The sequence below is a fragment of the Sorex fumeus genome, unplaced genomic scaffold (genome assembly GCF_029834395.1).
Source record: "Sorex fumeus unplaced genomic scaffold, SorFum_2.1 ptg000093l, whole genome shotgun sequence".
Lineage (NCBI taxonomy): Eukaryota > Metazoa > Chordata > Mammalia > Eulipotyphla > Soricidae > Sorex > Sorex fumeus.
In genome coordinates, this window is record NW_026606150.1 from 5,088,487 (window position 1) to 5,101,208 (window position 12,722).

The window sequence follows — 12,722 nt, forward strand, 5'->3', positions numbered from 1 at the left end:
CCACTGAGTCCCCATACCCCTTGGGGCCCTGGGACAGGCCATAATCCGGCCCCCAAGTGGCTGCGGCTCCTTTCCCGGCTCCTTCCTGTCCAAGACAATGGGGCAGGAAGCAGGTGTTGGGGGGCCTGGAACCCCCCCAGGCGCCGCCCCCGAGGCAGGAAGAGGCAGGGCAGTGCCCTGTGGCACCGTGGCTAATCCTCTTTGCCCTGACTGGGCCCTCATCCTCCCAAGCGGATGATGAGGCCGCGTAGATGGCTCCTTGGCCCCGAGAACAATGCGGATCCCCAAATCTCCAATCCTGGGTCCAAGGTCACGCAGCATCTCGGGGTCCCGTGAGACTGAGGACAGAGCTTCAAGCCTTTTATTCCATTCTGGCAAGTTTGTATAAAAATACTCTATATAGGAAAATAAATAGCAGCTGTCCTCAGGACTTGGATTTCCTGGAGCTTCTCGGAGCTGGGAGCCAGCTTCTCACTGAATCCCCTTCCGGAGCTGTGCCTCGGCCGGGGGAAACAGCCTGCTTCGGTCCCGGAGCGCTGCTGACGGGGCAAGGGGCGAGCTAGTGTTCTGGGCTGGTGGAGGATCACCTTCTGTTGGGGAGGACGCAGTGGGACACAAGGAACGCGGTGACCGCCCCTCCTTGGGTGGCTCGGAGGGGCTCAGGGCTCAGAGAGTCTCTGAGCGTCTACAGTCATTTGGGGCTGCCGGGACTTCTGCACACACACACGGGAAATACTGTGTCAGGTTTGGTGCAAACTCTGCTGGAGAGAGTCCCGGCCCCGCCGGCTCTAGCAGAAAGCGGAATAGGCTCCCCGGGCTCGTGGAGGGAAGGAGAGTCCTCGGGGGCTCGGGGTGTGGGAGAGGAGGTCCAGCCAGCTGGACCCCAAGGCGCTGGAGAGAGTGGCCAGGATGGCACCCGCGGGCGGGAGGGCAGGGGTGCATCATAAGGCTAGCAAGGTGGGGGAGCCGAGGGGGTCCGAGGAAGGGTCCCCGCTGCTGCTGCTGCTCCTGCGGTGGGCGGAGGCGCAGGGCTCAGGGGTGCTGGGGTAGGTGAAGACCAGGCTGGGGGTGAAGGGAGTCAGGGAGGGTGTGGTCATGAGTGTGGGGGTGTGCAGGGCTTCGGGCTCGAGCACGGCGCCCGGCGACAGGGAGATGCAGGGCACGGGCCGGGCGGGGCCCCGCGGGCTGCTGGGGCCGCTAGGGCCGGCGCCGGGGTCGCGCTCGGCGCCCTCGGGGATCTTGCAGATGGGCCGGTGCGCCTCCAGCACGAGCTCCAGCCGCTCCTTCTGCTTCTGCAGTTCCTCGATCTCTCGCTGCAGAACGGATTTCTCGTCCTCCAGCTTGTCGGTCTCCTGCGGGGAGAGGAGTCGGGGAGATGAAGGGTGGGGAGGAGGGGGGCGGGCCGCGGGCGCTCCGACGACACTGGCCTACAACTCCCGTGAGCCCCTGGGAGCAGGAGCCGCGCTCGGGGGCTACCCGGGACGCGCATCTGCGGGGGCTGGAGCGCTGCCGCCCGGAGCCTTTCGCCCGCGGCTCCGAGGGCCCCTTCCCCGGAGGACGGTCCCTGCGACCGGGAACCGGAGGCTGGGGACGTGGTGGACCCCGGTGTATCCCCCCCACCCCCCAAGAGCCGGTGGGCCGGAGGCCGGGTACCCTCGAGGCCGGCCGCGCTCACCGCCTGCAGGAAGTCGGTCAGTTCCTTCCTTCTGTTCCTGCACTTGGCCGCGGCCAGCTTGTTTCGCTCGCGCCTCACTCGCCGACGCTCCTCCTCCTCGGGGCTGATCTGGGGGAGACGGGGAGCCGGTGAGGGAGACCCTGCCCCCCTGACCCCTGCCCGGCCGCGCCCGCGGGTGGAGGGCAGGCTGCATGGGCAGGCTGCATGGGGGTCTGCGTAGCCTGCGCGCTAGGGACCGTGGCACCCGGGCTGCACAGATTTCTTCCCGACACCCCGGTTCTGACCCCCCCCTTCTCCCACCACCACAAGCTTTCTTTCGCCCTCCTCGTTTCAGGGCCACTAGGTTCTGCTCTGGTCCCGGAAATCAGAAGTGACCTTTCCTCTTCTGCCTGGGGGACCCTAAGTGATGCTGGGAATTGAACCCGGGTCGGCTGCGTGCCAGGCGAGTGCCTTCACCCCTATACTATCGCTCCGGCTCCCTCTTTTTAAAATTTAATTTGGGGCTCCGGAGCGATATGACCTCGGGCAGAGCATTTGCCTGACATGCAATTGACCTGGAGTTGATGCCAAGTACCTGATATGGGCCCCCAAGCTCTGCCAGGAGTAATTCCTGAGTGCAGAGCCAAGAGTACGCCCTGAGCACCTCTGGGTGTGGCCCCCAACCAAAATAAGTACATTTAAATTAGATGTTGGGTGACCTGACGCTGCCCAGGGGTACCTCTCATCTCTGTGCTTGGGATCACTCCCAGACATGCTTCCAGCTCCAGCCTATTGAGATCTCACTGGTTTTTTTTTTTTTTTTTTGGCTTTTTCTGCTATACCCAGTGATGTTCAGGGGTTACTTCTCTGCACTCAGGAATTATTCCTAGTGGTGCTCAGTGCTCAGGGAACCATATGAGATGCAGGAGATGGAAGCTGGGTTGGCCACATCCAAGGCAAACATTCTAAGTGCTGTTCTGTCACTCACCCCCCTGGCCCCTTTTTCAGTTTTTTTTTTTTTCTTTTTGAGTTACACCCAGCTACTTACAGGGATTACTCCTGGCTCTGCACTCAGGAATTACTCCTGGCGGTGCTCAGGGGACAATATGGGATGCTGGGAATCGAACCCGGGTCGGCCGCGGGCAAAGCAAACGCCCTACCCGCTGTGCTATCGCTCCAGCCCCCTTTTTCAGTCTCTTGATAACCACAATTCTCTTCCCCTGGGGGCTGGCAGCACTCAGAGGGGCTAGTGGAAGGTGCCAGGACCTTGTTGATGATTTTATTTATTTTTATTTTATTGAGGGGGTTGGGGCCACACCTGCTCAGGGGTTACTCCTGGCTCTGTACTCAGGAATTACTCCTGGAGGTGCTCAGGGAACCATATGGGACTTCAGGGTCCTGCAAGGCAAGTGCCCTACCCCCGATGATTATCTTATTTTATGGAGAAGCTTTTTGTTTGTTTTAGCCACACAGGGAGGTGCTCAGGGATCACTCCTGGCCTGCTCAGCGGACCCTCTATGGGGGTCAGTCACGGGCAAGGTCTGAGCCTTAACCCCACGCTATCTCTCTGGCCCCAGGGCCTTACAGATCCTTCAGCCAACTTCCCTGAGGTCCACCGACAGGGCACCACTCTCCTAGGGTCCTCAAGCATATGCTAAAACCAAGTCATTCATCAGCATCCAGGGAGGACCGAAGGAGCCTCACAGCTCAGCCCCTGGAGGACCAAACACTGGGCCGCTCTGGAAGGGCAGAGGGAGGAAGGGAGGGAGCACAGGGCCTCATCCTGGCTGACTGCACTGGACCCTCGCAGGCTTCTCTCCCACGACCCCTCGCACCTTCCCTGCGCCCCCCTCGTACCCACGACCAGAGTGAACCCTCGAATAAAAAGTGCACCCCCTATGGGGCGGGAGCGATAGCACAGCAGGTAGGGCGTTTCCCTTGCACGTGGCTGACCTGGGTTCGATTCCCAGCATCCCATATGGTCCCCCGAGCACCGCCAGGAGTAATTCCTGAGTGCAGAGCCAGGAATGAATAACCCCTAAGCATCACCGGGTGTGACCCAAAAAGAAAAAAAAGAGTGCAACCCCCCTACAGGCTCAAACCCAGTGTTCCTGGGGCACAAGAGGGAAGCAGGAGTTCTGGGTTCTGGGTTTGTTCCTGGGAAGCGGCGATGGGGCTGGGGACGGGTATGCAGCATTTCCCAGCTCACTCAGCTGTTTTTTTGTTTTTTTGCTTTTTGGGTCACACCCAGCGATGCTCAGGGGTTACTCCTGGCTTTGCACTCAGGAATCACTCCGGGCGGTGCTCAGGGGAACCATATGGGATGCTGGGAATCGAACCGGGGTCGGTCACGTGCCAGGCAAATGCCCTTGAAGCTGTGCCTTTGCTTCAGCCCCCAGCTGACCCAGCTCTGAAACCTCCATCTGAGCGTGGCTTGAATTCAAAGTCGAACTGGGTCTCCTTCTTCACAGCTGTGTGATCTGGGCCCAGTGACCTTTCAGCTCTGAGCTCTCCTACCTCGGACTGGCTAGTGGGGGAAACCCAAGGGCATTCCCTGAGGGTTTTTGTAAGAATTCCACCGTAGGGGGCCGGAGCTATAGTGCAGCAGGGAGGGCGTTTGCCTGGCATGTGGCCCACCCGGGTTCGATTCCCGGCACCCCATATGGTTCCCCAGAGCACTTCCAGGGGTGATTCCTGAGTGCAGAGCCAGGAGTACGCCCTGAGCATCACCGGGTGTGGTCCAAAAAGCAAAAGAAGAAAAAAAGAATTCCACAGTAGATAGGGGGCAGACCTTGTCACTCTGCTTCTTAGAAAGCCCACCGTCTCCAGACCTGCCGACTGCCCCCTCATTTCCACATGTCCACCTGCCTGCCCCTCCTTCCTGTGCTGGCCACCACTGCTGGAAAGTCCTTTGCTTCCCCTATGTCTACACACTTACTACTGAGCTAATATGCCTCCACCTCCAGGAAGCTTTCCAGGTCCAACCCCATCAGTTTGCCCTTCCCAGGGACTCCTGTCATTTCCTTTCCAGCAAGAGTCCCTGGAGGAACCCACCCTCTCAGCCTGTCTTCCAGGCCAGAACTTGTGCTTCTCGAGCCCCTGCACCCAGCAGACTTTGTCCCCTGCCCCTCGGCACCCTGTGGGTATCGGAACCCACTCACCTTACCTGTTCGCTGGGCCGCCGCCGCACCCCCGGAGGTGGCCCCAACACCCGGATGACTCCTGGCCGGGGCACTGGCGGGCTGAAGTGGGGGTAGGTAAGAGGCCTGGGGTAGGTGCTGGGTCCCAGGAACTGAGGCTGCACCAACCACTGAAGTTCCTGAGTTCCGCTCACAGCATTGATGCTCGGCCCCAGGTGGAACTTCTAGGAGGGGGGAGCAGAGAGCCGGGGGTGAGGTGTGCAGACTGAGGGCTTCCACACTTCCACTCGCCTTCCCTGCCACTGCTGGTTCTGAGAGACCAGAAAGACGGCAGCAAGGTAGAGGGGCTGACTTGGTGGAAACGCCACGCTCCAGAGTTGTGTGACTTTGGACAGATTGCTTAACCTCTCTGTGCCTCTGCACGCCCATCCAAGCGAATGCTGACAAATTGTGAAGTTCAGGCACTGTCTTACCACTTGATGCTTTACCCTTAGTATTGAACAACAGTACCTCCAGTGTGTGTGTGTGTGTGTGTGTGTGTGTGTGTGTGGTGGAGGTTGGGTGGGCAGGTGATTCTGGGGATCGAATCAGGGTCTCATACATGCAAAGCAAGTACAAATACTTTATCACTGAATCACCTCCCTGGTCCCCCCTTTTTTGGGGGGGGTTTCTTATGACTAAGCAGTGCTCAGGAGGGCCCCAGGGCAGTTCCCAGTGATGCTCTGAGCAGGACATGCTGGTGGCCATCAGGGCTCCACCGGGTGCTGTGAATCAGGACTCAAGACTCCTGAACACTGAGCCTGCCTCCCCGTCTTCATTTGAAACAGTGAAACTGTTGTCCACCGACCAGCACCCAGAAGGGGGGGCTTGAGTCTGGTGGCTAGGTGGGGCCACTCCTGAACCCCCCTGGAGTTCCATCTGCTACAGCTCCTGGCTCAGAGCACCTGAGGGCATCAGGTGAAACCCTGTGCCACCCAGCCTGGGAAGTGGCCCGTGTCCTGGCTGTTGGGGCCGTGGTGGGAGCCCTGCCCCGTGACTGGATGTCCCCACCTGAGTCTGGCCCAGCTGCACACAGACAGTTGGTTCTGAGCAATGACTGCAGTCCTCATTAAGGGTTATTTCAAGTTCTTGGTGCTAAGAAATACCTTTTCCTAGTTCTGAGATCAAATTGTATTTTATTGTTGTTATTGTTTTTGGGTCACACACTCAGGGGTTACTCCTGGCTCTGTACTTACGAATCACTCCTGGCGGTGCTTGGGGACCAGATGGGATGCCAGGGATCGAACCCAGGTCAGCCACATGCAAGGCAGACACCCTACCCGCTGTACTATCACTCCAGCCCCCCAAATTATACTTTTTGTCTTTGACCCACACCTGGCGAAATTCAGGGCTTTCTCTTGGCTCAGCACTCAGGAATTACTCCTGACGGGGCTCAGGGCACCATTAGGGATGCCAGGGATTGAAGCTGGGTTGACCATATGCAAGGCAAATGTCCTCCCTGTTGTACTGTCACTCCAGCCCCCAAGATCAAATTTCAGTTGGAAATTTTGGGGGTTCTTATCCAGCATGCTCAGGGGCTACTCCAGGCTCAGTGCTCTTTGCTTAGGGGACCCTGGCACTGCTTAGGGGACCCTGGGGTGCTGGGGATCAAGCCTGAGATTCCTGCTTGCAAAGCCTGCGTTCCAATCCTTAAGCTACTCCCGGTTTCCCCTCGCTGGAAATGTTTAGGGGGGTGATACTGGGTGACACCCAGTGGAGCATGGGGGCCACTCCTGACTCTGCTTGGGCACCGTATATGATGCCAGGGCTGGTAACATGCAAGACAAGCAGCTTAACCCCTATGTTATCTCGCAGCCCCTGATGGGCAGTTATTACCCAGTTTTTAAATCCGTGGTATAAAAATAGTTAATGAGGAGCCAGAGGGATAATAATACAGTGGTAGGGCATTTGGGGTCTAGGTTTGATTCCTGCCATCCCATATGGTCCTCTGAGCACCGCCAGGAGTGATTCCTGAGTGCAGAGCCAGGAGTAACCCTGAGCATCACCAGATGTGACCAAAAAAATAAAATTAATGATGAATTTTTCCTTTTTTTTTTTTTCTTTTTGGGTCACACCTGGCGATGCACAGGGGACCATAAGGGATGCTGGGAATCGAACCCAGGTCGGCTGCGTGCAAGGCAACCGCCCTACCCGCTGTGCTATCTCTCCAGCTCCTGGATTTTTCAATTCTTAGGGATTTAGAGTCCATAGAATACGGTAAATAGGTGGCGGTCAGTCAGTGATGCCGAGGCCTCCCTCGAATTACTGCTAAGATTTTCCAGCCAGAAATCTAAAGGATGGGCTGAGATTGAGGAATGAGTTGAGGGATGTATTCAACCGGGCTAGAAAATTTTGAGTTCAAGCTCTGAAGCTGGGCCCTGGGTGTGGGCGCCCCTGCTGCCAGGAAGCACCCCACAAGCCCAGACAAGTCGGGACCGCCGTGTCCCCTGCCCAGGGCTGCGGGCCCGGTGGCCCAGTGACCCCAGTTCCGGGCCTGGGGCGCCGCCGGCGGCCTCTCCCGCGCGAGGTTGTCCAGGCCAGGAAGGGAGGGGCGGCCGGGTGAGTCAGCCGCAGTGACTCGGCCACCGTGACTCGGCGTTCCGGGGCTCCTTCCCTCCCCGGCGACACGTGCTCGCAGCCCCTCGACAGGAAATGGGCATCTGCACTCCCCCAGGTGCCCCCCAGGCGGAGCCCGAGCCGCGGCGCGCGCGCGCGGCAGGTGGGGCGCGGGGGCGGCCCGAGGCGCGATCCCGCGCACGTCCCCGCGCCTCTCCGCATCCATTCCCGCTTTCAGGGGAGGGGTCCAGCCGACGGGGCGACAGGGACTTGGCGATGGGGGGGACACGGGGACAGACCCAAGGACAGTGGCGGACAGTGTCAGAAACTTCCCGCGTGGGGCCGGTGCGCGAGTCCCGTCTCCCTCCTGCGCGGGCACCGCTCGGTCCCTGCCCCCAGCCCGGGGATCCCGGGGACTGGAAGCCCGGAGGACGCGGACCCTCGGGGCCCCTCCAGCCCGGGGTGTCAGGGGTCCCTACGGACGCCGATGAACCAGGACATTAGCGGGGGACAGGCGGGAATACGGGGGACAGGCGGCGGGGCACGGGACAGGCGGCGGGGCACGGGACAGGCGGCGGGGTACGGGACAGGCGGCAGGGCACCCGCCAGCAGACAGCGAGGGGAAAGGGGGGTGGGCCAGCGAGGGGGGTCTCTGTGCCGCCTTCCCCTGGACGGCGCGGCAACGGCGCTACAAGGACCAGGGTCCGAGTTCGGGTCCCCGCCCGCGGTTCCCAGCCCGGGAGCGAGCGGTCCGCAGCGTCGCGGGCGCTGTCCAGCCCGGGGACCCCCGCGGCCGGTGCGTCTCACCTGTTGGGCGGCGGCGGGGGGCTGCGGGGGGCCGCCGTACGCGCCGCCGGCCCCGGAACTCGGTCCCGGTTCCCCGAAGTCTCGGAACATGCCCTGGGCTGCAGCTCTCCCGGGCCCGCGTCGTCGGCCGCGGTTCTGACTCACCGGCGGCCCGCGGAGCCTTTTCTTCTAATGAATGAACTCAGGAGGCTGACCCAGTGCGGCGGGCGGGGCTGTCGCACGTCGGGGCTCCTCCTCTCTCCCGGCGCCTCTGGCCCGAGTGGTAGCCCCCGCGGCCGCCGCCCCGCCCCGTGACGCAGCTGCCCGTACACGGTGCGGTGCCCGGCGCGCCCAGGTGCGAGGATTCCCCGCGCGGGCACCTGCGCCCCGCCCGCGCGCCGCCGGGCACCGCCCGTCGTCAGACTGGGGGGCGCGCCCCGCGCCCACCGACCTGGCCGCGCCGGGGAGGCAGGAAGGGACGCGTGGAAAGGGGGGCGGAGGGCTGGGACCCGTGACCAGGTTCGCGAGTGGGACGGGTTCGCGATCGCTGCCGCCGTGATCGCCGACGGGGCGAGTCCAGCGTTTCCAGTAAAGGAAGGTTTCGCGTGCGGGCCGGCTGGGGAGGAGTAATGCCACATCAGACTTAGAATAGCGACAAGGCCGTCGGTGGCATCTGCTTCCGATTTGTTTCTTTTCCACCCTCCTTCCTCCCGTGTCTGTTGTGATGACTCGGGGTCCGACTCAGGCTCGTGGTGGGGCTCCTTAAGGACTTGGCGCTCACCCGCCCAGGGCTCTACTGAATCCTACTCTATGTTTGGGGAAAGGGGCCCACACCCCGGTACTCAGGGCTTATTCCTGGTTCTGTGCTCAGGGATCTCTCCCGGCAGGGATCAGAGGACCATATAGGGTGGCAGGTTCTAACCAGGTCAGCCGTGTGCAAGGCAAGCGCCTGACCCACTGTGCTATTTCTTTGGTCCCTGGGTCTCTCTCTCTCTCTCTCTCTCTCTCTCTCTCTCTCTCTCTCTCTCTCTTTCTCTCTCTCTGTCTCTCTCTCTTTTTTTTTTGCCTTTTTTGGTCACACCCGGTGATGCTCAGGGGTTACTCCTGGCTCTGCACTCAGGAATTACCCCTGGTGGTGCTCAGGGGACCATATGGGATGCTGGGAACCGAACCCGGTTCAGCCGCGTGCAAGGCAAACGCCCTACTCAGTGTGCTATAGCTCCAGCCCCTCTCTCTCTGGTTTTTGGGCTATACCCAACCAACAATGCTCAGAGGTTACTCCTGGCCCTGTCTGTGCTCAGGAAACACTCCCGGCAGGGCTCTGGGGACTGTATGGGATGCTGGGATCGAACCTGGGGTTGGCTATGTGGAAGGGAAACATCCTACCTGCTGTACCATTTCTCCCACCTCTGCATCCTACTCTTCGTCTGGATGGGTTTACTTTTGCATCACACCTGTTGGTACTCAGGACTTCTGGCTCTGCGCTCAGCATCACTCCTGGTGGGGTTCAGGGGATCATATACACTGCCGGGGATTGAACCTGGGTCACTGCTTGCAGGGTCAGCACCCTACCCGCTATACTATTGCTCTGGCCCCTGTTTGGACGGTTTGACTTTTTACATCACACACAGCAGTGCTCAGGGCTTACTCCAGGCTCTGTGCTCAGGGATCACTCCCAGCGGGCTCGGGGGACCATAGCGGTGCCTGGTAGATGCGAGGTGAGCACCTTCCCTGCTGTACTCTCTGTCCACACGCCCTCTTTGGTTATGGGCTCCTCCATTGTAGAGGTGAGTGGGACAAACCCATGCTTGCTGGGAGGGGCGTTCCCTGGCCCCCGTGCTCGCCTCTTTGTAGCTGGGGCTGGGGTGCGGGGTGTAAGCTTTAGCGGAAGTTCTGGCAGTCAGTAGAGGTGCCGGACATAAGCTCTGGGACCCCAAGATCTTCCTTTGGCTCAGGCAGGGGGTGCTCAGCTGTGGCACAACTTCCCAAGCCAATAGCGACACATTTCAAATGCTTCGAGGATCTCAGTGGTGCCGGCGGTCACGGCGAGTCCCGTGCAGGAGCACAGAGCCCCCCAGGTCCACGCCTAGGGCCAGCTGCCTGCGTCCTGCTTCAGAGCCACCGGCAGCAGCGACACCTGTGTGGCCCAGATAAACGCTGTCCCCTCGAGATCCTGTGGGCCTCTTTCGAGTCCGGTCTTTATTTTTGTACTGGGGCCACAGCCAGCAGTGCTCAGGGCTTAACCCCAATCTGCGCTCAGGATTCACTCCTGGAAGGGATCAGGAGACCCCTGTGTGGCATCCGGGGTGGCACATGGGCTGGCCGCATGCAAGGCAAGCTTCTTCCCCACGGTCCTATCTCTCGGGCCCTTGGTTGGAGGTTGTATCTGCAGACCGTGTGCGTGCAAGGCCAGAGTCCTAAGCAACCCAGGCCTGGGAGACAGGTGCCGCCCATTTCACAGATGTTGGAATGAACGGCCTGAGGACACGATGCCAGTGGCGGCCACAGCTCTGGCGGTTCCAAACCCAGCGCAGGTGCCAAACCCAGACTCCTCTTAGCTGGGTTCTCCCATTCCAGCCAGCACGTCGGTTCTGAGGACGGAGCCCCTCCAGCACTCCCTCCAGCCATCAGGGGAACAAACGGGAGCCAGTACTACGCTGGTGTAATGCTATTCAGGAGTGTGCCAGCCTCTCCCACCTCTGCTCGCTCTCCCGCGGTCTGTCCCGGTTTTAGCCTCAGAGCAGGGCCACTGCAGGGAGCTGGACCCAGGGCAGAGGATCTGTTGGTCCACTCAGGACTAGAGAACAATGTGTCCGGGGCCGGAGCAGGTAGAGAGCTCGCCTTGCACACCATCAGCCCGGGTTCGATCCCCGGCACCTGCTATGGCTCCCTGAGCATCGCCAGAAGTGATCCCGGAGTGCAGAGCCAGAGTCAGCCCTGAGCATCGCTGGGTGTGGCTCCCTCAGCCCCCCAAAAAGAAAACGCATCTCAGAATCAACCAAAAGAAGAAATATAGGTGTGTGTGTGTGTGTGTGTGTGTGAGTGTATGTGTGTGGGGGGGGTGGCAGCAGAGGGAGAAAGGGAGAGAGAATCACAAAGAAGGGGCAGGTTTTGATGCAAGAACGTGCCAGCTGGGGCCCCCCAAGTTCAAATTCCTGTTGGGTTACTCACTGGCTGTGGGGCCTTGTGAGCTGTCCAATCCCTCGGCACCCCCGTTTCCTGGTTGTGACATGAGCCCCAGCGAGAGCGAAGTCTTAGGGTTGCTGGAGAATGAAATAATGGCCCACGGCCCCATGTGTCTTCGGAGAAAAAAGCAAGGCAGGTGGCGAAGAGAAGCCCCAGAGGGGCTTGGAACAACATACACACACACACACACACACACGCATGCACAAACACAAACACACGTGTGTGCGCGCACGACTGATATGACTGAATTCCTTGACTGAGCTGGACACGAGGACCAGGTGTTGGGTCCTCAGAGGCCTGACATGGGCACACTGACCCCTTCCCGAGGCTGGCCAGGGAACGGCCATGTATATGATGAGTGCACACTGTGTGGCACTGAGTGACACTGTGTGACACAGTGTCACTGTGTGACACTGTGTGAGTGCCTGCACGTGTGAGTGTATCAGTACATGTGTGTATGTAACAGTGTGTTTGTGCGTGTGAGTGAGGATGACAGTGAGAGCACGCGCTTGATGGCTGAGAGGATCATCCGTCTTCGTGCTCTAACTGTTGCTGAGGCCACAGGAGGGCCTGTGAGTTATGGGGGCCTGTGAGAGATGGGGGGCCTGAGAGTTACAAGGAGCCTTGAGCTGTGGGGGGGCCTGTGAGAGACAGGGCACCTATGAGCGATAGGGGGGCCTGTGAGAAATGGTGCCTTGTGAGAAACGGGGTTCTGTGAGAGACGGGAGAATCTGAGAGAGATGCAGGACCTGTGAGAGACAGGAGAGTCTGAGAGAGACAGAGAGTTTGTGAGAGATGGGAGAGTCTTTGAGAGACGGGAGAGTCTGTGAGAGACAGGAGAGTCTGAGAGAGACAGGAGCATCTTTGAGAGACAGAAGCGTCTGTGAGAGACGGGAGCATCTGTGAGAGACGGAAGCATTTGAGAAAGATGTGGGGACTGTGAGAGACAGGCGAGTCTGTGAGAGATGGAGAGTCTGTGAGAGACGGGAGCATCTGAGAGAGACAGGAGAGTCTGAGAGAGATGCGGGGCCTGTGAGAGACAGGAGAGTCTGTGAGAGATGGAGAGTCTGTGAGAGATGGGAGCATCTGAGAGAGACAGGAGAGTCTGAGAGAGATGCGGGGCCTGTGAGAGACAGGAGAGTCTGTGAGAGACGGAGAGTCTGAGAGAGACGGGAGAGTCTGAGAGACAGCACATTCCAAGCTCCTCAGTCACTAACGCCTGCCTTGTGGCTTCAGAAACGTTCCTGGCCCCTGACCTCATCAGCTCCCACTCAGGGAGGCCCAGCGAGCTGCCCAGGGGGCCACAGCCTTGGCAGGAGCCTGGGGGTCTCTGGCGCCAGTGCCCCGGCAGCTGCAAGCCT

General features: G+C 60.0%; 2 protein-coding genes across 2 annotated transcripts in view; one reads left to right on the forward strand and one right to left on the reverse strand.

Annotated features, from left to right (window-relative positions):
• CST6 (cystatin E/M) overlaps nucleotides 1-12,722 on the forward strand; it is a 95,300-nt gene that overhangs the window by 8,679 nt on the left and 73,899 nt on the right. The gene's annotated exons all lie outside the window — the stretch shown is intronic.
• Nucleotides 872-8,369, reverse strand: FOSL1 (FOS like 1, AP-1 transcription factor subunit). The gene is made up of 4 exons (XM_056131979.1): nucleotides 8,197-8,369; nucleotides 4,821-5,018; nucleotides 1,676-1,783; nucleotides 872-1,352 (listed from the first exon to the last, which is right to left on the reverse strand). Exons 1-4 carry the CDS (start codon nucleotides 8,284-8,286, stop codon nucleotides 942-944), a joined length of 807 nt encoding a protein of 268 aa, XP_055987954.1. The 5' UTR covers nucleotides 8,287-8,369; the 3' UTR covers nucleotides 872-941.